The sequence below is a fragment of the Carcharodon carcharias genome, chromosome 10 (assembly GCF_017639515.1).
Source record: "Carcharodon carcharias isolate sCarCar2 chromosome 10, sCarCar2.pri, whole genome shotgun sequence".
Classification (NCBI taxonomy): domain Eukaryota; kingdom Metazoa; phylum Chordata; class Chondrichthyes; order Lamniformes; family Lamnidae; genus Carcharodon; species Carcharodon carcharias.
The window spans coordinates 120,459,850-120,487,326 of NC_054476.1; the positions used below are offsets into that span (position 1 = coordinate 120,459,850).

Consider the following 27,477-nt stretch of genomic DNA (forward strand, 5'->3'; position numbering starts at 1 on the left):
AAACTACTTGGACAATTTGGCTAAGTGCTGCATTGGTGCGATGTGGCTCCAGCCTGGTTACCAGCTTTGCATACCAAACTATCCCATGCACCATGCAACCCTTGACCCCACCTGACTCAGCATGGCCCGAACTGCAGCACAGTCTCAGTCGCAAGGATGCCAGATTTGAGGTACTGCATCTGTATTTATTAATCCACATTTCAACATATTGCCATTTTCTGTAAACAAGCATTAGGACAAGAACATCAAGTACTGATGCCTGTAGTAGGCTTCCTCAGTTCATGGATCCTATTTGAGCTTCACTTGCAGGAAATTATAATGGATTGCTCCTTCCTGCCATTCATTAACAAAATCAGCACTCACAAATCGCAGAAGACCTCATGTAGATTCTACATTTATTTCATACCAAAAATTCTGTGCAATGAATACACATTCATACATATTTACAATTTTTTGCTATTTAGCAAAATCATAGTCCTGAACCTATATATAAAACCGTTCTCATCTGTGGCTGTGAAGGGGATTCAGTGCCCAGAGTCCACCTTAAGTTTTTTTTTTAAACACATGTGCTCATGAGCTTGAAGCAGCATTAATAAATAACTCTGATGGAACATATTATACAGATCAAGAACATAGTACTTCTGCCATGCTAAATACAGTTTACAAAAATAAAGAGCATTTGTCACCCTGTCACTTTCATAGTGAATAGACAATGACTTACTGTAACAAAAACCATTTTAGTTTGCTGCTTCTAAATTAGGGATCTGCTCGTGCCTGTATTGATTGCTAATAAGTAGTGATAGGTCAGTACCAATAGGGATGAATCTAGTTATATTCAGTTACAGTACATCATGAGCAGTAAACATGGGCTTCATGCTAGACAGTGCAATATAAACTAATTATGGTTTGGGGACGGGGGGGGGGTGGTGGAGAAGAGAAGGATAAATATAACTGGACTTCTGACATAAATTTGTCCACCTCTCTGTTGTTAGTAAAGGCCTAACACCAGGAGATGCACAAACTAAAATATTTGAACCAAGCCCAAAGCATTGGCTAAAAACCAATATCAAACTTATTTTGCACCAAACATATGTAGAATTGCAGTTACCTAGTATAGTTTTACTTCAAAAAAAATAGGATCAAGGATGAGCATAAGTGTCGTCCACAGCCAAGATATAAAGTTTCAGTACTACAGTATCAGTAAACTCCTTTGGAATTTTTTTTTTTTTTTTTTTACAGCTTATTGGGTCACAGGAATGTCACAATAATAGTACAATAGCATTCAGTGGTCTTCTGGAGTTCAGAAAGAGATAGACTTCAGGTAACTTACTGTACCAGCAGCTTCAATGAGCACAGATACGATAAAGGCAATTCCTCCATGTCCAGGATTCAATCCTTTTAGACAAGCTTTAACTGTACCCAACATCCTCTGAATTATTTGTATTCTATGAAGAATGTAGTAATGACTTTAACATTTGCCAACTAAATATTTACAGTGCAACAGCTAATAAAAAAGCAATCCAATTTAGTAAGGGCACAAAAAACAGCCAGTTTAGTGTTGAGAAAATACTGATTGCATAAATTACTAAGTTTACATCCTACACATTAAGTTTTAAGTTAAAATCATTCTGCATTAGATATACATAACAAATGCTCATTTGCAAATATAAAGTTGTCTGACAGAACAGGATTTTTCTACCAGTAGATGCCTGATCCACTGATCAAAAGCACTGCCCCATCCATTAAATACAACTTTACATGGACAAGTAGGCACAGTATAGTCTTAAAGAAAATTGATATAACCTATTGGGTGACTATAAATTTCAGTCATGTCAGATGGATCCTGTGCATATGAACACAGTCTGAGGTATACTAACACTGATGCATTTTATTGTAGGTTGGTTCATAGGCATTAGGTTTTTAAAAGTATCAAGAGAAAATGTTATTTAAAATACTGCTATGAACCAATAGTTACCAATTCTAAGTTGGCATTATACTTTCAATTAATTCTTTTTGCAATCCAATTCAAAAGGTGGTTCCACAAAATTAAAATAACCTCCTGCTAGTGAAGTCATAAGCTATTTGGGAAATTCAAAAGGCTGTTAGGATATCAGCTAGCACAATGGCCCAGAATGCTTCTTGATATAAATAATTATATCAGGTTAGAAAAAGCTATTAAATTTGCTACCAAACTATTCAACATGAGTAGCTTTGGGGACACAACCTTTAGCTGAGAACTCTGGTATCCATTGCTGTAAGGATACAAAAGCTCTCATTAAAAGCACAAATGGTGGTCAGTACACCATCACACACTGAATACACATAACTATAACTTCTTCCAGTAATACTCAAGGAGGCATTGAACCACATTAGCGAGCATATTTCAAAGCCAGGCAAAAACATATTCTGACCAATTGTCTATCTGAATAAAATGAGGTATTGGGATTAAACAAGCCCTCCACAAAATAGCTCTAAAACCAATGTTGAGTGAAATCACATTTTTCAATTTATAAACAGCAGGCATTTATATAGAATGAAAGATAGGATTTTTTGTTCAAGCAGTGGTCAAATATATCTAAGTATAGTTTAGGTAGGTCAGATTGAACTTAAATACCTTTAATGCCTGTTATCAACATTTATTTTTATTATATAAAAAAACCTCCACCCAGCCAACACAACTAATTAATAAGCTATAATTTAATTAGAAATGCTTTTGAAAATATCAACCATTCCTTATTAATTAACATGGCACAATGGTGATACATTAGAGAAAAAAAAAGGGCTTCAGCCTATTGAAAATCTCAATATAAACAAAATACTATTTAATAAAAATAAAGTGGTATGCAGCACAATCAGATTGAATAGGGGTCCCTTAAACAAGGTCCATTTTTCAAACATTATGGGCCTGGTTTACCACATATTTATATTGTCTTGGTCAGGATGCTGCTCTATTAGTAGCAGCAGTGTTAAAATACTGAAATAAATAGTAAACTAGCAGTCAAAATCAAAATTTCTTGAAGTGCAACACAAGTAGTTTTAAACTTCTGTTAAAAGGTATTAAATTTTAAAGAGACATGCTTTTTACATGAAATCTTGGCCCAATTATTAGTCAAACCTGTAAAGATTAAAACTTTTGGTAATGAACCACTAGATTCTCTGAAGCATCTTTTTTAAAATCCTAGCAAGGTGTGACGAGAGCTTTCCCGCACTGCAAATTGTGCTAGTTTAAGTACCTTTGTGGTGTGCTGCGACTGCATAGTTGTTGGCCTTTTAAAATCGTCCATGCACTCAGAAAAAGTTTAGGCCGAGAGGACCTGAGCATTTTTATGTGTAAGGATACCATCCAACATGTGACAAATTCCTACTATACTGGAAGAAATTGGACTTGCAACATTCACATCAGGTCATTCAACCAAGATGGACAATTTCCAGACCCATTAATTAGAGCACCAAGACCCAGGACACCTATTAGCCACTTCCTGTGCAATATAAAACACCTGTATATGATTAAAAAAAAAATCCTCTAACAGAAGGCACTTTCATTCACAATTTAACACGCAGTTTACTTTATCAGATGGGGGCGGAGGGAATGCTTAAACAAATGCCACTTAGTGTATGCAAGTTTCTCAGAATTCAGATCTTCTAAGGAATGTGTAATACAGTTAAAGCTTGCTTTTAGTTGGCTTGTCTGTTAATCTTCATGTGAGGGAAGATAAACCAAAGTAAGTCCAGGGTCCCACACAACAAGTATTCAATTAAAAAAAATTGGTTCTCAATGATTTTGATTTCCTTTATATCATATACATCTCTCTCAAAAAAAAAATTACTGCCAAATAGACATAAATGGAAGCAGGCTCTCCAGGTGTTAGGTTTGCAAATCATTTAGATTATTCCTGTTTGGATTGGAGTTGCTGTTTCCAGGCCTCATTCAAGTAAACCAGTCGTTTATAGTTGATGATAAAGAGAATGACGTTCAGGACATATGTGGTGATGCAGATTATGCAAAAGTCCTTCAGTACAAAGTACAGGATATAACTTAGATACAGTGCACCCACCACAGACACTATGGATGTCGTCATTAGTATTAAAGCAGCCATTGCACTCACTGTCATACCTGCAAGAAAGAGAGGAATGTTATTTCATAAACAGAAGTATTTCCTCTCTATACAAGGCTTCAATATTTACTTACATTTGCATAAATAAATGTCACCGTATTTGAAAAGCTAACTTGCAGTAATAAATTATGAATTGATAATGACCACAATCCACAAGTAGATTCTCCTGAATAAACCCATGGTACCAATGTTCAAGAAGCTGAATAAATGTCACAGATTATAACGTTTAACAAGAAATTAATAGTAAAAATGGCTAAGATTACTTTATTTCCATAGAAGTGTGATGTTTATACCAAGGAAACTGATTAGTGCTTTGGAATATCACCCAAGAATGATTTAGGCATTCAGGAATGTTCTTGCTGATATCATCATATTACCCCAACCCAAAATCAGATTTTCCTGCCAGTGTGATGTACATACAATCATGCATACAAAGTATACTAGAATGAAAGCTAATGAAACTGATCTAGGTGGCCAAAGACAAAGTTTGATGAACAACCAGAGCACTGAACAAGTGTTCCAATAACGTATACTCCAGCAACCAAAGGTTAGCTACACTTAAGTTTCTGCACATGAAGTGTTCATAGGCTGTGAAGTGATATACAAAGTTTCCTGAAAACTTGTGCCAAACAATGGCATAAGTACACGATAATGGATTTTCAATGCAATGAAGGAAATTTGGGTATAAATAGTGCATATATTTTACACTGCGCACAAAATTCTTCTATCTTTTACACCAATTTCACAAAAGCTCCGCCAAAACATTCCGTTGCCCCCCAAAGCAAAAATGCAGTACACGTGAATTTCCACCAATTCTGAACAGACTATAAATTTACATCAGAAATTTTCAGTCCAAAATTACACTTCTGGTGTTTTATGGCAATTATTTCCTCACTTGGAGATGTAAATTGTGGTTTCTGTGTCTTAGAAAGCACCTTTACTGAATTAAATTAATATCTATTGAGCCATCCAAAACTACTGCATCTATCCTAACATGGTAAGTCCCATTCAGCCCTCACCCTGTGCTTGTTGAACTACATTGGTTCGATTTTAAAACTCTCATCCGTGTTAAAATACCTCAATGGCCTTGCTGTTCCCATCTCTAACCTCCTTCAGCCTAAAAACCCATTAAGAACGCTCTGTTCCTTGAATTATGGTTTCTAATGCATCCCCCACTACTAGCAGCTGTGCCCAAGCTCTGGATTTCCTCCCGAAACTTCTCTGTATCACCACCTCTCTCTATTAAGATGCTACTTAAAACTTAACCCATTTCACCAAGCTTTTTGTCACATGTTCCAACGACTCCTCCTTTGGCTTGCTGTCAATTCTTGTCTGACTGCACCCCTGTGAAATGCCCGATGGAGTTAATGTTTCTATATAACTAAGTTGTTGACCTGTGATAACTCATTAACGGGAAGACAAGTATAAATTTTGGCAAAACTTGCCAGTTGCACCATTTTAGAAAATTCAGGACCAAGTAAATGTTTTGAACTGGGGCTAGAAATGCACCAACTCGCCAATTCCTGACAATCTGGCATAAATGCCAGCAACCTGTAGCACTCCGAATCTTGTGGAAGCAATAGAAGAGGGACAACAGCTCAGCTGCAGCCAAGTCGTTTTGGGTGGCTTTGGACCATATGGAAACCAAGAACTGCTGAATGATTTTCTCTAACTTTTGCTGCAGTTTACCTACTACCCTTAGATGGATAACTTATGTTGAACGCCAGTAAAGGCAACAGTTCCATCATGCTAATTTAGAACGCAGGATGCTACAATTGGTTGCAGTAACCCCAGGCTAAAACAAAGGGAAGAAAAACAAAATAAAAATCAAACTTTATAGTACTGAGCAATGGACAACCAGGAAGGTCTCAGGTTTGAATCATCTTGTGAATTTTTCATAGGTAAATACGTTAAAATTTTAAGAGACACAGGGGCTAGTCAATCCTTAATGTTGTGGGATAGTGATATTTGTTGTCCAAAGGGAGTATTGCAGGAGCAGGTACTAATAAGTGGGGTTCATTGAGATACTAAATCTATTCCACTGTGGAAGATAAATTTAAAGAACAAATGGAGGACAGGTGAAGTTATAGTTAGAGTGGTGGAAAAATTACCTATTGCAGGGGTTCAATTTATTCTGGGTAATGAAATAGCTGGATCGCAAATGTGGGTGATGCCTATGGTAGTTAAGCAGCTTGCAGAAGTATTTTCAGCAGAGGTATTACAGAAGGAACATCCTGGATAATTTCCTGATTGTGTTGTAATGAGATCAAAGGCTCATATGGAAGAACAGGATAAACAAGGCAGGCAGGCATTTCAAAAGGCAAGATGAAGTTACGAAATCCAATTAGCTGGCACTGTGCTTGATAGCATTGTTCAGGCAGAAGGAATGCAGGACAATTCAGCTGAAGTGTTTAACTCAAGGAGGTTAGTGGAGTTACAGAAAAATGATTTGCAATTAAAACGGTTATATCAGAAAGCTTATTCAGAAGCAGAAGCAAAATGTATTCCAGTATGTTATTACCTTCAGGGAAACATTTTAATGAGAAAATGGAGGTCAGATCATGTTTCAGCAAATGAAAGCTGGAGGGAGGTGCATCAGATTGTTATCCCATTAGGGTACAGAAATGAGATTCTGAGGATTACTCATGAAATTCTAATGGGGGGACATTTAGGAATTGGGAAAACACAGGAAAAGAGAGGGGGTTTTTTGGCGAGGATTGCGTAGGGAAATAGTCAAATTCTGTAGAACCTGTCATACATGTCAAGTGACAGGAAAATCACAAGCAGTGATTAAGTTGGTGCCCTTAATCCCAATGCCAGTGTTTGAAGAACCTTATGCCAGGGTCATGATTGATTGTGTAGGACGCCTCCCTAAGACTAAAAGCAGATATCAGTATTTACTGACAATAATGGATGTGTCTACCAGGTTTCCTGAAGCAGTACCTTTAAGAAATATTACAACTAAGAGGATTGTGGAGGAATTAATTAAATCTTTTACAAGATATGGTTTACCTAAGGAAATACAATCAGACCAGGGGTCAAATTTCATGTCACAACTGTTTAGGGAAGTAATGAACAGTTTGGGGATAAAACAGTTTAAGTCAACAGCTTATCATCCAGAGTCACAAGGAGCTTTGGAAAGATGGCATCAAATTTTAAAAACTATGATGAGAGCATACTGCCAGGATTATCCAAAGGATTGGGATACAGGAATTCCATTTTTGTTATTTGCTTTTAGAGACACACCTAATGCATCGACTGGTTTTAGCCCATTTGAACTAGTTTATGGTCATGAGGTATGGGCACCACTGAAATTGGTGGGTCAAAATTCAGAAACTATTCTACTGGATTATGTGCCAAATTTCAGGGAAAGATTGAACAGAGCATGAGAGTTATAGACATCACAGCAAATGATAAAATTAAGGGCAGGTAAGAAAGCTAAAACTCACAGCTTTGTTTCTGGAGAGAAAGTATTAATTTTGTTATCAGTACAAGGTGATTCATTAAATGCAAGATTTGGTGGCCCTTACAGAATTGAAAAGAAATTCAATTATGTAAATTAATAAATAAATACTCCAGATAGAAGCAGAGGCTGTCTCATGTAAATATGCTTAAAATGTACGTTGACAGGGAAGAGGAACAAAAAGAGGCATTAGCGATGGTAGATGATGAGAAAGAGGTAGAAGTGCAGGACTCTGAAATTGGTTTTCCTCTAATCAAATTGAATAATGAGGGGGTGCTTGAAAATTTAAATGAAATATTAAGTTACCTTCCAAGCAAGTGTCAAAGTGATTTGGAAAAGCTATTATAGTCACACAAATCTATTTTTGGAAATAAGCTGGGAAGGACAAATTTAGCTATAAATGGTGTATGTATAAAAGTTTCATCTTCAATAAGGCAATATCCTTATAGATTAAATCCGGCAAAATTATCACAAGGGAGGAGCATTTATAGTATCTGGAAGAATTGATTACTCAACTACCAAGAAGCTAATTTGGTGATGAACTTGGCTAAAAGTGAATTTCTAAAAGTGCAAGTTACATATCTAGGCCATACCATTGGACATAGTGAAGTGGCTCCAAGAGATACAAAAGTCAAGGCTATCGTGGATTTCCCAGTGCCTACAACAAAATGAGAAGTTTTGAAATTTCTGGGTATGAGTGGGTTTTACCAGAAATTTGTACCAAATTTTAGCTGCGTGCTTGCTCCACTGACTGAACTTTTAAAAAAGAACAAGAAGTTTTAATGGACACTGGAGTGTCAGAAATCATTTGATAGTTTTAAAACTAGTTAAAATCAGTTTTGGCAATACCCAATTATGCCAAGCAATTCAAGTTGGCCATTGATGCAAGCGAAATAGACATTGGGGCTGTACTGTTACAAGATGATGATACTGGAATTGAAAAACCGACTGGGTATTTTTCACGGAAGCTGAATGTACAACAGAGAAGATATTCAACGATCGAAAAAGAGACTTTGGGTTTGGTGTTAGCATTGCAGCATTTTGAAATTGATGTTGCAAACTATTCATCAGAAACAATTGTTTATACAGACCGTAATCCTTTGGACAAATTTCGAGGCAAAAGTGCAAGGCTTTTCAGGTAGAGTCTCTTATAACAACCATTTAATCTACGGATTATACATTTTGCTGGAAGGCAGAATCTGTTCACAGATGTGTTTCTATCTATGAAGAGTTTCAAGCTTAAAGGAAAATTGGACATTTAAAAAAAACCTGGATACTGAACTGGAGTGATTTCTGTTGCTACCAAGGACTTGTGTATATATAATGTTAATGCATGCATCTGATAATGTAATAAGTATAGGAGATAGTGTGAGATGGGTTAGTAAAAAATGAAACCACTTTAAGAATTAGGACAGTTCATTTTTCGACAGGGGATGTCAAGAAGAGATATTAATGTATATAATGTTATTGGAAATTATATTTTTTTAAAGAGAGGTTTAGTCTGTGTGTTAATCGGATTAAAGACAGCTAGTCTGGATGCTTTGATGCATAGAAAGAAGTAGGTTTGAAATGGTAATTAGATAAACATGGAGGCAATATGCATTTTTAAATAGAGCATTTAAAGCAATGTTTATATTACTAATAAAATTGGTACTATGAAAGGGGTTCAAAAGGCCTGGTGATACAATGAGAATTTGCATTCAAAAAAGAGATGGCTAGGTATAACCTGAAAGGAGTTTGTATGTGCAGGTAAGAGGCCTGTAAGCCTACAATTGTCTGCAAAGGAACAAATTGAAAGGAATCTCATTTTGAATACGTAAAGTGAAAATGCTTTACCTGGTATCTGGTTAAGTCTATTGCTACTGTTGCCTTATTGGAGAATAATTTGGCAATTAGTTAAAAAGTTATGTTAGTAGTAATTTGTAGCCATGAATGTGTGTTTAATTTGTTGTAAAATAATAAATGTCTCATTTAGTTTAATATAAAAATCTCTCACAAACTGGGGGTCTTATTCCTGAAATTATAGCTGCAACTCAAAACATACCAATTGAAAATATAGGATATGACAGTTGTTTAAAGTTTCCCTCTGAGCTTTTGAATACCTCAGCCTTTACAGACTGCTGTGTCATAACAAGGAACTACTGGTACAAATCACCAAATCTAGCTTGACCATACTTTACTGTACCTCACTGCTCTCTGCCTAAACCTTGCCAATTCCATTATCGTGAAGGCCCAAGATAATCCTAGGTCACTCCTTTTCAAGACTAATCACCTTCTCCAACCCTCCTCCTCCTGTTTCCTTGAAAGCCTCTGTTCTCTCAATCACCAAAAACACTAATTTCTATCTCCTAAACGGGCTATTAGCCTACAATTAGCCACTCCATTGTCAAAACACTTAGCTATCCTTATATCACCTCAAGATATAATTATTACAATGCCGCCCTTCCTTCATCCACCTTCACTCTGACCAACAATTAGTCATAAAGCTTTAAGCCACCCTTATCCTACTTTCTGGGACTCCTTGCTGACACTTCTGCCTTGCTAGCTTGAACATAAAACCTTGTATGTTGTTCTATAAAAATACTTGGCTCTCTAATGCTCACTTTTGGAAATCTTCTGAAAATTCATCTTTTACACCAAAGCCTTCAAATTATCTCCTGAATCCAGGTTTGATTCCTTTTTCTATGACCCTGAAGTGGCTTAGGGTATTTTGAATGTTAAAAGGCGCTAGGCAAATGTGAGCTGTTGATCTTCCACTTCTAAGTCCACATTGGTTCCACATTTATTGTGTGTTATCTAATTCCGAACATTAATAGTTCCTTAGTTTTTTAAAAAATAATTCACTGTCAGAGGTTCCAGTCCCAAAAACACCAGCCTATCTAATGGCTTATCTTCTGTCCCCTTCCCCCCATCCTACATATCCACCTCACAAGTGCCCCAAGAATTTATTTCTGATTTTTTACTTTATCTACATACCATATTACAATTGCATCACCCATAGGTGTAGTCAGCTTCCAGATGTATGCTGACACCACTCAACTCTACCTCTCTATGCCAACGCTTTCAGGCTGTTTATTCCTGACAACAATGTGAACGATTAAAAACCTTCTTCAGTTCAACATCTGAAAGGCTGAAACTATCCTATTCAGCTCCTGCCAAAAATTCTGCACTGGCCCTCAAATTTCATTCTCCTGCCTGGTGGCTTTTTCAAACTCAACTTGACAAGTATGAAACCTCGGTGCCCTTTATGACCCTGGATCGAGGTGTCAGCATACATCTGGAAGTTGACTACACCTATGGGTGATGCAACTGCAATACGGTATGTAGATAAAATAAAGAATCAGAAATAAAATCTTGGGGCACTTGAGAGGTGGATATGTGGGATGGGGCAGAGGGTACAGAAGATAAGTATTGTGGAGATGTATATAGTTATGGGTTAACAATAAATAGTTTATGTTCAATCATACAAGCCTTCAGATCTCTTCGTAAGACACTAAATGAATCTTTACAACAAAAACCAGAAGGAACATAAAGATTTTTTATTTTTGTACAGCTAGTTGTTATGAAATGGAATGCACTGCCTCAAGGAATGGTGGAAACATTAAAGGGAAAAATTGCAAGGGCAAAAAACTACTGTAATTGGATAGCTCTTTCAAGAAGAAGCACGCTGTGCAGAAGGAGGCTATGATTTTCCTTCCACTGCTGGGTGCTTGATTTTACTGTGAACTGCCTCGGCATAACTTGCTATTGCTTAATATAAAAGTAATTGCTTTGTTTGCCTTTTTTAAACACTTCTTTTGTCAATGCCAAGTCACTGTCAACAAAGTCAGGTTTTTTCGGTATTTTACAAAACACATTTTCCTAAAGACTAGTCATTAATATTTGACTACATGCACCACATTAATATTAAGCCAAGAAAGAGTGGGGCAACCATCCTACACTCTTATAGGTGTTGCTATACCATTCAGACAGAAATCTGAAGTTGTATTTAATGGCAGATATGAAAAAGCTACCACACAATACTCAAGACCCCATAACACTGAGACCTACTCTCATGTTGAAGAGATTCATTCCATTCTTGGAAATAGGAATGGAGTGCACTATAAATCAACTGATTTGTTCTGGAACAAAGCAAGTGGTGATTGAGGTATTATAACAAATGTTTATTCACTATGCTCGCAAACTAACACGGAATGGCGCAACAGAATATCGAACTTTAGCACAATGCTGCTTTCCACTTAGAAGAGGCAACACTCATACAAGGATTCATGAATAATTACAGAAACTAGTTACCTGGATACAGTTGAGAGAACCAGTATTATCAAAGGCCGCTAAGTTCGGTGGCATCATGTTTAGAAGGAGATAGTTAAACTTTGTTCTTCCAACTTAACTCAAGTTTTTGATCCAGGATTTTGGATTTTTTTCAGCAAATATTATAACAAGTCCATCATCAATGTGTGGCACATAACTACATCCTTTGTAAGTGAAGAGTTAGTGGGACTGATACAGATGGTGAAAACAGATTTAACTATTTCCCACAGTCATTGAAGATCAGAGCCTGGAGCAGGCCTTAGACTTACAGCACTGCTGAGCTTACAATGGGACATTTCCATGTTGCTGCATGAATTTAGTATGTAGGTCTATTTCCTTGATTTTATCCACTTAGGTATTTGTACGTCCTGGCTACAGCTTTATTAAACACCAGTTCAAATGGATGCCAATGTTTAATTTGAATTGCACACAGTATTTGTTATCATTAAATAGGGTTTACTTGATCGAAGGATAAATGGCATCCAGATCACCTGACTCTAAAAGGGAATGCCACTCTGAGGAAACAATTCCCTGTTTGAGACCATTCCAGTTGGCAGTAATACAATCAAACATTAAATTTAGCATTATTTAAGATACTAACAAAATAAACTTGAATGTAGACCAAGCACTGGTCAGACATGCAGCATGAGCTTTGAATGTTTTCACAGGATCTGGAGAGTCAGCTTTCAGATAGGCTGAACTGGCAGATAAGGAGTGCAGTACTGCTACAGTGGTCTTCCTACCCAATCTTCATGGTGGAAAACGTAGTCACTGTTCAGGAGAATGGTGCATCTAGAAGGCAGATTAAGTTTTATTGATGGTATTTGACAGGTGAAAATAGAGACACTCACATTGCAAGAACTGGAATCAGTAAATGCTGTCATTCATATATCGGACAGCCAAATCGCTAATTTGGTTTAATTATTTGGTGGAATAAAATAGTTTTTCACAGTTCCAATAATGCAGATAAACATTAATTTGTATAAAGCAATTAGTATTTGGAGTGATCGGAATCTGAAGGATTACCAAGAGGGGACTATTAATTCCAAAAATAAATTTAGCAACAGGAAAGACTGTAGCCATTAAAACTGGGATGGATTAAGACTCATTCGCTATAGTAACATTCCCAGGGAAATCAAGTATTGAAAAAGATCAGTTCTATACAGATTTACCATTCAGCAAGCTTTCATTGAACGTCTATGTATAGTTTAAAAAATACATTAGTATAACATAAAATAGTTTAAAAAGTAAGGATCTGGTAATGGGGTGGGATTTTGTGGCCTCGCCTGCCACCAGAATCGTTTAGTGCCTCTGAAAGTCAATGGGCTTTTGGTTGGGTTGCAGAATCTCCTGTGGCAGGTCTCACCATTACAGGACCGGAAAATCCCAGCCATTGTTTTTTGGCTATTTAAAATCTAAAAAATGTTCTTGACCCAGGGCAAAACACTTAGTTATTCCTGTAGGAGGTTAAAATTAAAAAAAATGAATGGGCACTCAAACACAATTTATCAAATCCCTCCTCCTCAGAATTAAAATTCAGCTGTAAGATTTTTGACCATTTTTGCTCCAAATGGGATTGCATGATAAGACATCATTCTCTGTCAATTTGCGCAGTTCCAATCAAAATATCAACTGACAACTTCCTGTATTCATAAGCATCCAATAGAAATTCTGCACATAGAATGTCTTGTTTGAATGTCTTTTGTATGAATGAGCTATGGAACTTTAAAGTGGTGCAGCGGTCAATCTATTGTAAAATGAAAATTGCTACTGTTTCAAGTACAGTATGATTCTGAATAAACACTGGTCTAATTGTGAATGATAGAAGCTCAGATGCCCTAACAAATCCTGGTGTGAATCAAATTAACCCAGATGTACACAGTACTCACCCAATAACATTTGTAGTACATAGAAAATAAGTCCATATATACTGTTTGGCTGATTCAAAGCACTATCCTTTCCAAAAATGATCCCAACAAGGCCAAATCCTCTTCCCCATCTGCAATAAATGATAATTATAATTAAGTGACAAGATAGCATGAAACTTGTAACTGAAGACAGAAAACACCATCTGTTTGTACATGTAGCAACATGGAAAAAATCACACCTACCATTTTTTCCAAGTACACCAGATCAGGCTTATTAGGCTTATAATCATACTACATTAGATCAAGATAGAACAAAAACACTTTGGCAGTTATGAAATTTCAGCTGTTTCTCAGACAGGTAGAACTGGTAAAAGTGCTTATTGTGTAGTCTCTATCCCAGGGACAGCTGTTTGTTTCCATCTCTAGAAACATTAGTTCATTTAACATCTGTTCCTAATGGTGCAGGATATAATTTATGCATGTCACAATTACTGTCCACAGAATGACGTGTTCTTGCCTGAAAAAACAATAGACTCCATTCACTGGTTCAAGTTTTAAAAGGTAAAAACAAAATCAGTATCTCAAAATTAGCAGAGGAACGATTGAAATGGGAAGCAGAAGGGAAAAAAAACAGATTGGTGCAAGCATATGGTGAGGCACACTGGGTTACAGCAAAGTTGCTAGTAGGCCCAACGTGACAGAGCTTAAATACTGATGCAGGGTGACTAAACTGGGGAAAATGTGTTCCCATCCAAGAGAGACAAAGTGATAAATTTCTGTAGTGGGTCATCCACTTGGCATTGTAACTATGTCAGAATTAAGGCAGAGATTCTGGAAAAAAGCAGCTCAATTGGCTTAAGAGAGAAAGAAAGGTCATACAGAAGGTTTTGAACTTCAAACGATACAGCACAGGAGGCCGCCATTTGGGTAATCATGGCTGTACCAGCTCTTTGACAGAGCTATCCAATTAATTCCATTCCTGTGCTCTTTCCCCATAACTCTGCAAACGTTTCCTTTTCAAGTAGATATGTAATTCCCCTTTGCAAGTTACTATTGAACCAGCTTCCATCACCCATTCAGACAGTGCATTACAGATCATGATAAATTGCTGTGTTAAAAAACTCATCTCTCCTCTGATTCTTTTGCCAATTACTTTTAATTCTGCTTGCTGTTTTAACTTAAACATAAACCAGTTGTTACCGACTTCATTTCTGCCTTAGCAGCCTGAGTGTCTTACAAACAGAAGTATAAATGCATTGTACTTATCTAATCAGATGACAGCATAATCGAGGTATGCAACAATAGGAGCTCCAAGAGTATTCTCGAGACACCTCAAGCTGGACTCATGAAAAGAAACATCCCTGCATCATAAGGTGTAAACGTCTCTGGATTCTTAAACTGACTTTCATTCTTATTCCTTGGTACAGACTCATCTTCATGTTAAATTACATTTCCCAACTCTGCTATTTTTGGGAAGTTACCCCATTCACATTACAGTTAACAAATGGAACCTAGAGCCATCTTAAATGACAGTCAGAAATCCCAAAACATGAACACCAGGTTAATTTCATAGGGATAAGCAAAGAATTGGCTGGAATAGAGTGCCAGATATTAGTGAACAAATCCACAACTGGAGTGGACTCCATTCAAGAAGGTACCTGACAAGCAAGTCAAAAGGGTTACTTCTGGCAAAGTGGAATAAGAGAGATTAGGACAAGCACAACAAAAATTAATTGCAAGGATAAGAGCTGGGAGGGTTATAGAAAGCAACAAAACGAGACCAAGAATATACCATTGCAAGACAAGTGGGAAAAATGCAAATAGTATCAATGCTTTAAGTATATCAGGTGTGAGACTTGTAAAAGGAGGATGTAAGCCTATTTAAAAAACATATGTAGCATAAGGACATGGGGGAAGAATTAAATTAACATTTTATAGCTGTACAAGAGGGAAATGAAAAAGTAGAGATTAATGAAGTGAAGAAAACACATGACTAAAAAGGAAAGTTGAAACAAATAAAACAGAGATAGAAGTCAGAAGTCATACATAATAGTGGTCAGAACTTGTGTTCAGTTTTGGGTGCCTCACCTTAGGAAGGATATAAAAGCCATGGCGAAAACCCCATCTAGAAACCAAAAATCGAAAGCATGGATGTCAAAAAGACAGTAAAGCTTGATCGACCTTATTCAATTCTTTGAAGTATTAACAGGAAGAGTAGACAGGGTAATTCAGTAGATATAATAGATTTGGGTTTTCAATACTGTATATTGGGCTCATGACTAAGGTCAGAGCATGTGGGGTCAGGGGACAAGTTACAGGATAGATAAGAGAGCTGGCTACAGAACAGAATACAGAGAAGGGGTTAAGGTTAGCTACTCAGACTAACAAAAGACAGGAAGTAGTGTTTCCACAAGGATCAGTGCTGGGACCATTGTTGTTCACAATATACATAAATGATTTGGATACAATTTGAAGGGGGCAGGTACAGTTTATACTGAAGACTGTGACAAAAGACAATTACATCAATAAAATTGCAGAATAGATGCATAATTGGCAAAGTAATTTCAATATAGCCAAGTTTGAATTATTATACATTGGTAAGAAGAATAAGGAGGTCACATATTGCTTGAATACTAAGAGAGCAAATTGTTCTATTCCAGAAAGATAGTTGGTGAAGGATGATACTGGAGCCTATCTTTACTCAGGCCTGCAGTTATTTACAAAATGAAACATTACAAGCCCAACTCTAACTCAATGACACCACAGTTTCACTGTGTCTCTTTATACGTGCTCAAGTAAAACCGCAATTAATGCTGTCTAACTGCATATAAACAAACACAATTAATATACAATTAACATAAATGGGGTAGAGAGTGAAGGAGTACAGATACACAAATCACTGAAGGTAATGGTGATGGTTAATAAGCCCTTAAAAAATACAGAACACTGGGGATCATTTCTAGAAGGATAGAATTGAAAAGAAAAAAGTTATGTTAAACTTGTATCCAACTTTAGTTAGACCACAATTGGGGTATTGTGCACAATGCTGGTCTCTTTCTTACAATATACGAAGGACATGGAGGCACTGGAGATGATTGAAACAAGATTTACAATGATGATGCCACACTTGAGAAAACATAAATTGGCCCTGGAAGGCCTGTAGTGCAGATTCATCAGAATGTTACCAGGGTTCCGAGGGTTAAATCATGACAAGGGATTTCATAAACTCAGCTTGCTTTCTCTGGATTATAGAAGGGGGTGATTTGATTAAGGTTTAAGGATTTTGAAAGGAATTGATGAGGGAGAGTGAGCGAGAAAGAGAAATATTTTCTGCTGGTGGGGCAGGCTGGGACAAGGGAATTAATCTCAATATTAACCTTAAGTAGCCATTCAGAATCATAATTAGGGAATACTTCCTCACTCAAAGGGGTGGTGTAAGTGTGACACACTCTCCCAAACCGCAGATGCTAGCTCAATAATAATTTTAAATCTGAGATTGAGACACATGTCGCCAAAGACATTAAGGCGTATGGAGCCAAGACAGGTAAATGGAATTAAGATACAGATCAGTTATGATTACACTGAATGGTGAAACTGGCTCAAGTAGGCAGAATAGCCTACTGCTGTTCCTATGATCCTGAGAGTTGCACTTATCAGGAAAGGCTAATCAAGCTGGGGCCATTTTCTGTAGAAAAGAAGCTGAGGGTAACCTTTACAGATGCTTTTAAAATTATAACCGGTTCTGACAGTATGGACATAGAGTTAATATTTTGTGGGGGAGACCAAAGCTAGGAGCCATAAATAAAAAGATAATCACCAATAAATGCATTCAGGAATTCAAAAAAAAATTGGTTTACCCAAGGAGTGACAAGAATGTGGAACTCATTACCAATGTTTCCTCAAATGTTACTCCACAGCACAGAGTCCTGCTGAGATTGGCTACATCAGCACAAAGAGCAAGAGTCAAACCTGTGCAGTCCCTTCCTAAATATACCTCTGCTTATGTGGGCCTGTTTGTACCATGCAGTACATTCTCAATTGCTGCACGTTTGTGCAGCTTACAGGGAACATTGCCATAAAGAGTAGCTGAGGTGAATGGCATACAGTAGATGGATCAAAAGGGAAACCAGATAAACACATGAAAGGAACAGAATGAATGCTGATTGGGTTACAGGAAGAGGGGTGGAAGGAGACTCATATTGAACCATAAACATCTGTTGCACTGAATGACCTTTTCTCTGCTGTAGATTTGGTGTAAAAATCCAGCAATACCGCGCCAGGTCAACAGGACCGAGTTGTGTTTAGAGTCCGGGAAAACTTGGGATACATTCCCAATTGTGCAGTGGATCAGAAGTTACATGTTTGATTCTTGCTCTCTGTTTGTGCTGAAGTAGCCAATCTCAGCCATGCAGAGTAAGTTACCAGAACTCTACACCCGTGGTTCTACACTCAGATCACGATGGCAATAGCTCCCAATGTCCGAGCTTATTCAGTGAGTAGCTGAATACACAGATCAGGAGAGTTGGAAAATTCACATTCCCTGGTCCAAACTTGAGTTTTCCAATTTGAATTAGAATGTAAAATCAGCTAGGATTTCCACTGCTAATTATGGACCAATGGTATATGTATATAGATCAATGAGAATCAGTTGGGTTTGAGTGTGATGGCCCCTTTCAAGTGACCTGCTGCAATGCACTGCCAAAGTGCTCAAATCATTGGCCACCTGGGTGTAGGACCAGAGAGCAAATATAAGGCTGTACCTCAGTAGAACGTAAATATCCTCAGAAGGGCATGGATTATTGTTGAATAAAAGTTAATTTCTTACTATTTATTAGAATACAGATAGAGTACCATAAAAAAGACAAATAATTATCAATCCTTTCCATTAGTTGGGTCTGTGTGAAGTATGGGGGTGTACAAAATCTACCTACTTGAATTTACATTTGGTAGGAGTTGGTTAGCTCCCCTTCTTTAAAAAGTGCTCCCTTTAGATAGTCTACAAATGAACTACACTAAGTAATCTTCTCATACTTGCAAAGCAGAGTGTTTTTAAACTTTGCTCCAAATGCTGGCCTATACTGCAGCACAAACTTCTCAAAATGATATCCCATTCTTCTAGTATTCCAAACTCCTCAGTGACACTTTTCAGATAAGATTTTCAGAAAAATTTAGGGAAACAAATGATATGGCAGACTTTCTCAGTGACTGTCTCCATCTCCGACTTACCCCACATGGATTTCAACTGAAATTCCACCCCTCATGTTTCGAACCCACCCAGGATTACAGGTATCTCCGGAACATAAAACGTTTCTCGGATTGCTGTTCCCGTCACATTCTGAAATCCACACTCAGTGCCATGCGCCGCCATATGAACACACTCGACCTCTCCCTCCAGCAGCACCGCCGTACCCTTTTTCAAAGCTGCGCGTGCCCCCAGTTTCATTTTATCCTTCGGCTCATCCAACGCCTCAACAAGAAACTTTTTCTCTTTCTCTCAAGTGCTAAGGAACGCAAGCTCCAACAACTCATCGACACCAACACCCATCTAGGACCCACCATCCCTGCCTGTCCCTCCGTCCCCACCCCATCTTCCAATCCCAGCCCCAGCCGTGTATTCACTATAACCCCTGACCTTCCCCTCTCCGATGCTGAACGTTCAGTGCTCAGCAAAGGACTTAGTTTCATACCCTTACGCCCTCACCTCAATGAATTTCGGGCTCGGCATGATGCTGAACTCTTCTTCCGTCTTCGTCTCCGGGCTCACTTCTTTGGGCAGGAGTCCTCTCCCAGTTCAACGGATCCTTTTACCCATCTCCAATATTATCCCTCCACCTGGACCCCTCCCTCTGGATTCTTACCTTCTCTTGATCTTTTCATTGAGAACTGTCGGCGTGACATTAGTCGTCTCAATTTCTCTGCTCCTCTCACCCATTCTAACCTGTCTCTCTCTGAACTTACTGCACTCCATTCTCTCAGGTCCAATCCTGACATTGTCATCAAACCCGCTGACAAGGGTGGTGCTGTTGTTGTCTGGCGCACTGACCTCTACCTCGCGGAGGCTGAGCGTCAACTCGCAGACACTTCCTCCTACCTCTCCCTGGACCATGACCACACCACTGAACATCAAGCCATTATTTCCAGGACTGTCACTGACCTCATCTCCTCTGGGGATCTTCCTCCCACAGCTTCCAACCTGATGGTCGCCCAACCTCGGACGGCCCGCTTCTATCTCCTACCCAAAATCCACAAACAGAACTGCCCCGGTAGACCGATCGTCTCAGCTTGCTCCTGCCCCACAGAACTCATTTCTCGTTATCTTGACTCCCTTCTCTCTCCCCTTGTCCAGTCCCTTCCCACCTACATCCATGATTCCTCTGACACCTTACGTCACATCAACAATTTCCAGTTCCCTGGCCCCAACCGCTTCCTCTTCACCATGGACGTCCAATCCCTCTACACCTCCATCCCCCACCAGGATGGTCTGAGGGCCCTTAGCTTCTTCCTCGAACAGAGGCCCAAACAATCCCCATCCACCACTACTCTCCTCCGTCTGGCTGAACTTGTTCTCACGCTGAACAATTTCTCCTTCAACTCCTCTCACTTCCTCCAAATAAAAGGTGTGGCTATGGGTACCCGCATGGGTCCCAGCTATGCCTGTCTCTTTATGGGGTATGTGGAACATTCCTTGTTCCAGTCCTACTCCGGCCCCCTTCCACAACTCTTTCTCCGGTACATCGAAGATTACTTCGGTGCCGCTTCATGCTCTCGTCGGGACTTGGAAAAATTTATTAATTTTGCTTCCAATCTCCACCCCTCCATCATTTTCACGTGGTCCATCTCTGACACTTCCCTTCCCTTCCTTGACCTCTCTGTCTCAATCTCTGGTGATAGACTGTCCACCAATATCCATTACAAACCCACCAACTCCCACAGCTACCTCGACTACAGCTCCTCACACCCTGCTTCCTGTAAGGACTCCATCCCATTCTCCCAGTTCCTTTGCCTCCGTTGCATCTGTTCCGATGATGCTACATTCAAAAACAGTTCCTCTGACATGTCCTCCTTCTTCCTTAACCGAGGTTTTCCACCCACGGTCGTTGACAGGGCCCTCAACCGTGTCCGGCCCATCTCCCGCGCCTCCGCCCTCCCAGAAACATGATAGGGTCCCCCTTGTCCTCACTTATCACCCCACCAGCCTCCGCATTCAAAAGATCATCCTCCGCCATTTCCGCCAACTCCAGCATGATGCCACCACCAAACACATCTTCCCTTCACCCACCTTATCGGCATTCCGTAGGGATCGCTCCCTCCGGGACACCCTGGTCCACTCCTCCATCACCTCCTACTCCTCAACCCCCTCCTGTGGCACCACCCCATGCCCACGCAAAAGATGCAACACCTGCCCCTTCACTTCCTCTCTCCTCACCATCCAAGGGCCCAAACACTCCTTTCAAGTGAAGCAGCATTTCACTTGCATTTCCCCCAACTTAGTCTACTGCATTCGTTGCTCCCAATGTGGTCTCCTCTACATTGGAGAGACCAAACGTAAACTGGGCGACCGCTTTGCAGAACACCTGCGGTCTGTCCGCAAGAATGACCCAAACCTCCCTGTCGCTTGCCATTTTAACACTCCACCCTGCTCTCTTGCCCAAATGTCTGTCCTTGGCTTGCTGCATTGTTCCAGTGAAGCCCAATGCAAACTGGAGGAACAACACCTCATCTTCCGACTAGGCACTTTACAACCTTCCGGACTGAATATTGAATTCAACAACTTTAGGTCTTGAGCTCCCTCCTCCATCCCCACCCCCTTTCTGTTTCCCCCTTCCTTTTTTTTCCAATAAATTATATAGATTTTTCTTTTCCCACCTATTTCCATTATTTTTAAATATTTTAAAATCTTTTATGCTCCCTCCACCCCCACTAGAGCTATACCTTGAGTGCCCTACCATCCATTCTTAATTAGCACATTCGTTTAGATAATATCACCAACTTTAACACCTATGTGTTCTTTTGTTCTATTGTTGTTGACATCTTTTGATGATCTGCTTCTATCACTGCTTGTTTGTCCCTACAACCACAACAACCCCCTCCACTTCTCTCCCTCTCTCTCTCCGGCCCCCCCACACACCTTAAACCAGCTTATATTTCAACTCTTTCTTGGACTCGAACTCAAGTTCTGTCGAAGGGTCATGTGGACTCGAAACGTCGACTCTTTTCTTCTCCGCCAATGCTGCCGGACCTGCTGAGTTTTTCCAGGTAATTCTGTTTTTGTTTTGGGTTTCCAGCATCCGCAGTTTCTTTGTTTTTATTTTTGTTTTTATGGCAGATTACCTGTCCTGGACCCCTGTCTTCCTCAAATAATTTTCTTTCACAAACCAAGGATCCAATTAACTAAGCCCAATGCACCCCAGGAATCGTGTGTTGTTGATTCTGTTCGGAGTTCAAAGAGAGCATACTTTCCCTTTGTAGGTTTGCACGTGACCCACAAAATCTAACAGCCTGACTACAATTTGCGGTCCCTGCTCATCTATCTTGATCTCTCTGCTGCCTTTGACACCTTTGATCATTCTGCTCTGTAGACCACCTTTGTGACTGTTCTCTCCCAACTCCATGCACAACAATGTCTCCTATTCCCACCACTGCGCAGTCACTGTTGCTGTACTCCTGCACTCAATCCTTGGTTCTCTCCCTCATCCGAACGCTTATCCTTGTGAACATCACCCCAAAGCATGAGATCAGCTTCCACACTTGCACCAAAGACAAACTAAATTTCATGGTAGCTGCTCAACTCATCAACAGCATTAAGTCTTGGAGGAAAAAACATTTTCTCTACCTTAAGCAAAATTAAAGGCATCCTTTTTGCTCTCATCAACTAATGCATGTCTCTCTTCAATTCCATTAACCTGCCCAACTACCACCTAAGGCCAAGTCTGATGATGCAGAATTTGGGCAGCTGCTTGATCTCAAGTGGAATTTCCTTCCCCACATCCAGTTACCGAGACAACTCAACTTCCACATTCAGGATACAGCTCCCATCTGCCCTACTACCACCAAGACTATTCGTAACCTGTTATTTCACGACTCGACTGCTTTCATGGTCTCCCAGTTGACATCAACATCAATCATTCTAAAACCAACTCAAAAGTCCTTTGAGCTCTGAAGAAGGGTCATACAGACTTGAAACGTCAACTGTTTCTCTCTCCACAGATGCTGTCAGACCTGCTGAGTTTTTCCAGCATTTTCTGTTTTCGTTTCAGATTTCCAGCATCCGCAGTATTTTGCTTTTATCAAAGTCCTTACTGCTGAAAAGTTCCATTATCTGTGCCCACAAACCAATTTCAAGATCTTAATCTGAATATTCCTCCACTGCCTAGCCACACCCACAGTGCAGTGGACTTTGGATGCAGACAGCATTAAACACAACGGTTATGTAACTTCCCCTCCTCTGAACAGCAGAATAGACCAATAACATTCCCTGTCTTGGCTCACAGATGTGACGATTTACATGTGACTCCAGGCACATAGTAATGTGGTTGACTCTTAAATGCCCTCTGAAATGGTCTAGCAAGCCACTCAGTTGTTTCAAACCCCTAGAAAGTCAATAAAAAAGGAATGAAACTGGACAGACTATCCAGCATTGACCGAGGCATCGAAACGACAACGGCAAGCTCAGCCCCGTCAACCTGCACAAAACCTCAGGGGGCTAGTGCTAAAATTGGGAGAGCTGTCTCACAGGCTAGTCAAGCAACAGCCTGACAATCATACTCATGGAATCATACCTTACAGATAATGTCCCAGACACCATCACCATCCCAGGATGTGTCCTGTCCCACCAGCAGAACAGACCCAGCAGAGGTGGTGGCACAGTGGTATACATTGGGGAGGGAGTTGCCCTGGGAGTCCTCAACATCAACTCCAGACTCCATGAAGCCTCATGGCATCATGTCAAACATGGGCAAGGAAACCTCTTGCTGATTACCACGTACCACTCCCCCCACCCTCAGCTGATGAATCAGTATTCCTCTATGTTGAACACCACTTGGAGGAAGCACTGAAGCTGGCAAGGGCTCAGAATGTACGCTGGGTGGGAGATTTCAGTGTCCTTCGCAAAGGCTGGCTTAGTTGCCACCACAGACCAAGCTGGCCAAGTCCGAAAGAACACAGCTGCTAGACTGGGTCTGCGGCAGACGATGAGGAAACCAGCAAGAGGGAAAAACATACTTGACCTCATCCTCACCAACCTGCCTGCCACAGATGCATCTGTCCATGACAGTATTGGTAGGAGTGACCAGCGCACAGTCCTTGTGGAGACGAAGTCCCATCTTCACATTAAGGATACCCTCCATCGTGTTGTGCGGCACTACCACTGTGCTAAGTGGAATAGATTTCAAACAGATCTAGCAACTCAAGACTGGGCAACCATGAGGTGCTGTGGGACATCAGCAGCAGCAGAATTGTATTCAACCACAATCTGTGACCTCATGGCCCAGCATATCCCCCACTCTACCATTACCAGCAAGCCAGGGGATCAATCCTGATTCTATGAAGAGTGCAGGAAGGGCATGCCAAGAGCAGCACCAGGCATATCTGAAAATGAGGCATTAACCTGGTGAAGCTACAACACAGGACTACTTGCATGCCAAACAACATAAGCAGCAAGCAATAGACAGAGCTAAGTAATTCCACAACCAACGGATGAGATCAAAGCTCTGCAGTCCTGCCACATCCAGTCATGAATGGTGGTGGACAACTAAACAACTCACTGGAGGAGGCGGCTCCACAAATATCCCCATCCTCAATGATGGGGGAGCCCAGCACATCAGTACAAAAGAAAAGGATGAAGCATTTGCAACAATCTGCAGCCAGAAGTGCCAAGTGCATGATCCATCTTGGCCTCCTCCAGAGGTCCCCAGCACCACAGTTGCCAGTACGATTCAATCCATTTATATCAAGCAACAGCTGAAAGCACTGGATACTGCAAAGGCTACGGGCCCTGACAACAGTCTGGCAATAGTACTGAAGACTTATGCTCCAGAATTTTCTGCGCACCTAGCCAAACTGTTCCAGTACAGCTATAAACATTCATCTACTCAGCAATGTGGAAAATTGCCCAGTTATGTCCTGTACACAAAAAGCAGGACAAATCCAACTCAGTCCCATCAGTTTACTCTCAATCATCAGTAAAGTGGTGGAAGGGGTCATCAACAGTGCTATGAAGTGGCACTTACTTAGCAATAACCTGCTCACTGATGCTCAGTTTGAGTTCCGCCAGGGTCACTCAGCTCCTGGCCTCATTACAGCCTTGGTTCAAATATGGATACGAGAGCTGAACTCCAGAGGTGAGGCGAGAGTGACTGCCCTTAACCTCAAGGCCACATTTGACTGAGTGTGGCATCAAGGAGTCCTAGCAAAACTGGAGTCAACAGGAATTAAGGGGAAAACTCGCCACTAGTTGGAGTCATATCTAGCACAAAGGAAAATGGTTGTGGTTGTTGGAGGTCAATCATCTCAGCTCTAGGACATGACTGCAGGAGTTCCTCAGGATAGTGTCCTAGACCCAACCATCTTCAGCTGCTTCATCAATGACCTTCTTTTCATCATATGGTCAGAAGTGAGGATGTTCGCTGATGATTTTGCACAATTCACAGTGCCTCAGATACTGAAGCAGTCCATGTCCAAATGCAGAAAGACCTGGACAATACTCAGGCTTGGGCTGACAAGTGGAAAACAACATTTATGCCACACAAGTGCCAGGCAATGACCATGCCCAACAAGAGAATATCTAACCATCACCCCTTGACATTACCATTGCTGACTGCCCCACTACCAACACCCTTGGGGTTACACCATTGACCAGAAACTGAACTGGACTTGCCATATACATACAGTGGCTACAAGAGCAGGTCAGAGCCTAGGAAGAATCCTGTGGCAAGTAACTCACCTCCTGACTCCCCAAAGCCTGTCCACCATCTACAAGGCACAAGTCATGAGTGTGATAGAATACTCTCCATTTGCCTGGATGAGTGCAGCTCTAACAATACTCAAGAAACTTGACACCATCCAGGACAAAGCAGCTCCCTTGATTGGCACCCCATCCACAAACATTCACTCAGGCGTGTACCATCTACAAGGTGCAATGCAAGAACTCACCAAGACTCCTTAGACAGCACCTTCCAAAACCATGACCACTGCCATCTAGAAGGACAAGGGCAGCCAGGCACACAGGAACACCACTACCTGGAAGTTCCCTTCCAAGCCACTCAACATCCTAACTTGGAAATATATCACCGTTCCTTCACTGTCGCTGGGTCAAAAGCCTGGAACTCTCTCCCTAACAGCACTGTGGGTGTACCTACAGCACATGGACTGCAGCGATTCAAGAAGGCAGCTCATCACCTCCTTCTCAAGGGTAATTAGGGATGGCAATAAATGCTGGCTTAGCCTGCAAAGTCCACATCCCATGAATGAATTTTTTAAAATTGGCCAAAAGACTAGTGGGTTTCTTACACTATGTGAAGCTGAAAGAGAGATTATACATTTAATGTGCAAACACGAAGAGGGGCAGCATCAATTTTCTGATTCTGAAAACTCCTGCATCTTTTGGCCTTTTCAACTGAACATGAAGTTAGACTTTAAGGCAGAAAGTAGGCAGAAAAGCAAGCTGACCAGTGTGTTCATTGAGAAAAATACAGGATGCAATATAATTCCACACAATTTTGTGTTAGCTTCTGAGTTTGAAGCTGGATTAGTTATTAAAAGCAGTAACAGGCTAGGCAACTACCAGCATTATATAATCATGGGCATTTCTATTAACTCTACTACTACCAATATTTGTTCAACCAACATTATAAATCATATCCTGCTTTTACAGGAAGAATTGTGTTCATTAGCTTGTTCTATATCTGGCTGCTGAATATAATTGTTGGCACTTTATAATGGTCTAGTGAAAGCCAAATCTCTGACAAATACACCTTTTCATTCCTGAGTAGATAACAGCTAAGTTTTTAGTTAAGTTACTTCAAGTAAAAATCCTTGCACACAAGACTTCAGAGCATTGCACATTTTGACTTTTCCAAAGTTAGACTTTCACTTAGATTCTAAATATATCATCCTACTGCAATACTTAGTATTGTACTTTGACTGAGATTTAGATTTAAACGACAATACTACAGACAAACTTATGAATGTGACTTTGTTTCATCTGGCTCTTGCCCTCTTTTTTAGTTTTTGTACAGATACTAATAGAAAAACAATAATAAAAGTGCAAGTTAATTGTTTCTTTTTAGTGCAAATCCAGTTTCTGGAGAGATTGGAATATGCTGAAACAATCCCACAGTAAAAGTGATTTTTTGGTCTAGAATGACCTTACAACAGCAATAACATTAGTCATTGCCTCTAGTGAAGGGAAACCCTAATGATAGATAGACAACCACAAAATTATCAACCCATTTTTTTCATGGAAAATAAAATACATGGTTCTTCAAACAGTCAGAAGAAAGCCAATCAGATCAGGATTATATTCCTCACTAAACTGCAAAACTGAACTCTAGATACATACTATTTAAATTCTAGCTGTCTCCCATCAAATATGAGATTGAAATGGTAGTATTGGTATCAGGACAGTATCTAAAATTTGGACAACATAAATGTTTATATGTTCCCTCTCCTGAAGACATTAACAACCCATTGGGCCATTGACACAAGCCATCCTTTAGTACCG

General features: G+C 40.0%; 1 protein-coding gene across 2 annotated transcripts in view; it reads right to left on the reverse strand.

The window, feature by feature from the left end:
• The window catches only part of vkorc1l1 (vitamin K epoxide reductase complex, subunit 1-like 1), a 59,254-nt gene that overhangs the window by 3,916 nt on the left and 27,861 nt on the right, over positions 1-27,477 (reverse strand). The window contains exons 2-3 of one of the 2 annotated variants that reach the window (XM_041197164.1): positions 13,779-13,888; positions 4,056-4,114 (exon numbers count right to left, since the gene is read on the reverse strand). In XM_041197164.1, coding sequence (XP_041053098.1) covers positions 4,056-4,114; positions 13,779-13,888 — 169 coding nt within the window. Of the gene's footprint in view, positions 1-378; positions 4,115-13,778; positions 13,889-27,477 lie in introns of those variants that run through there. The other variant, XM_041197163.1, reaches the window with a different exon arrangement.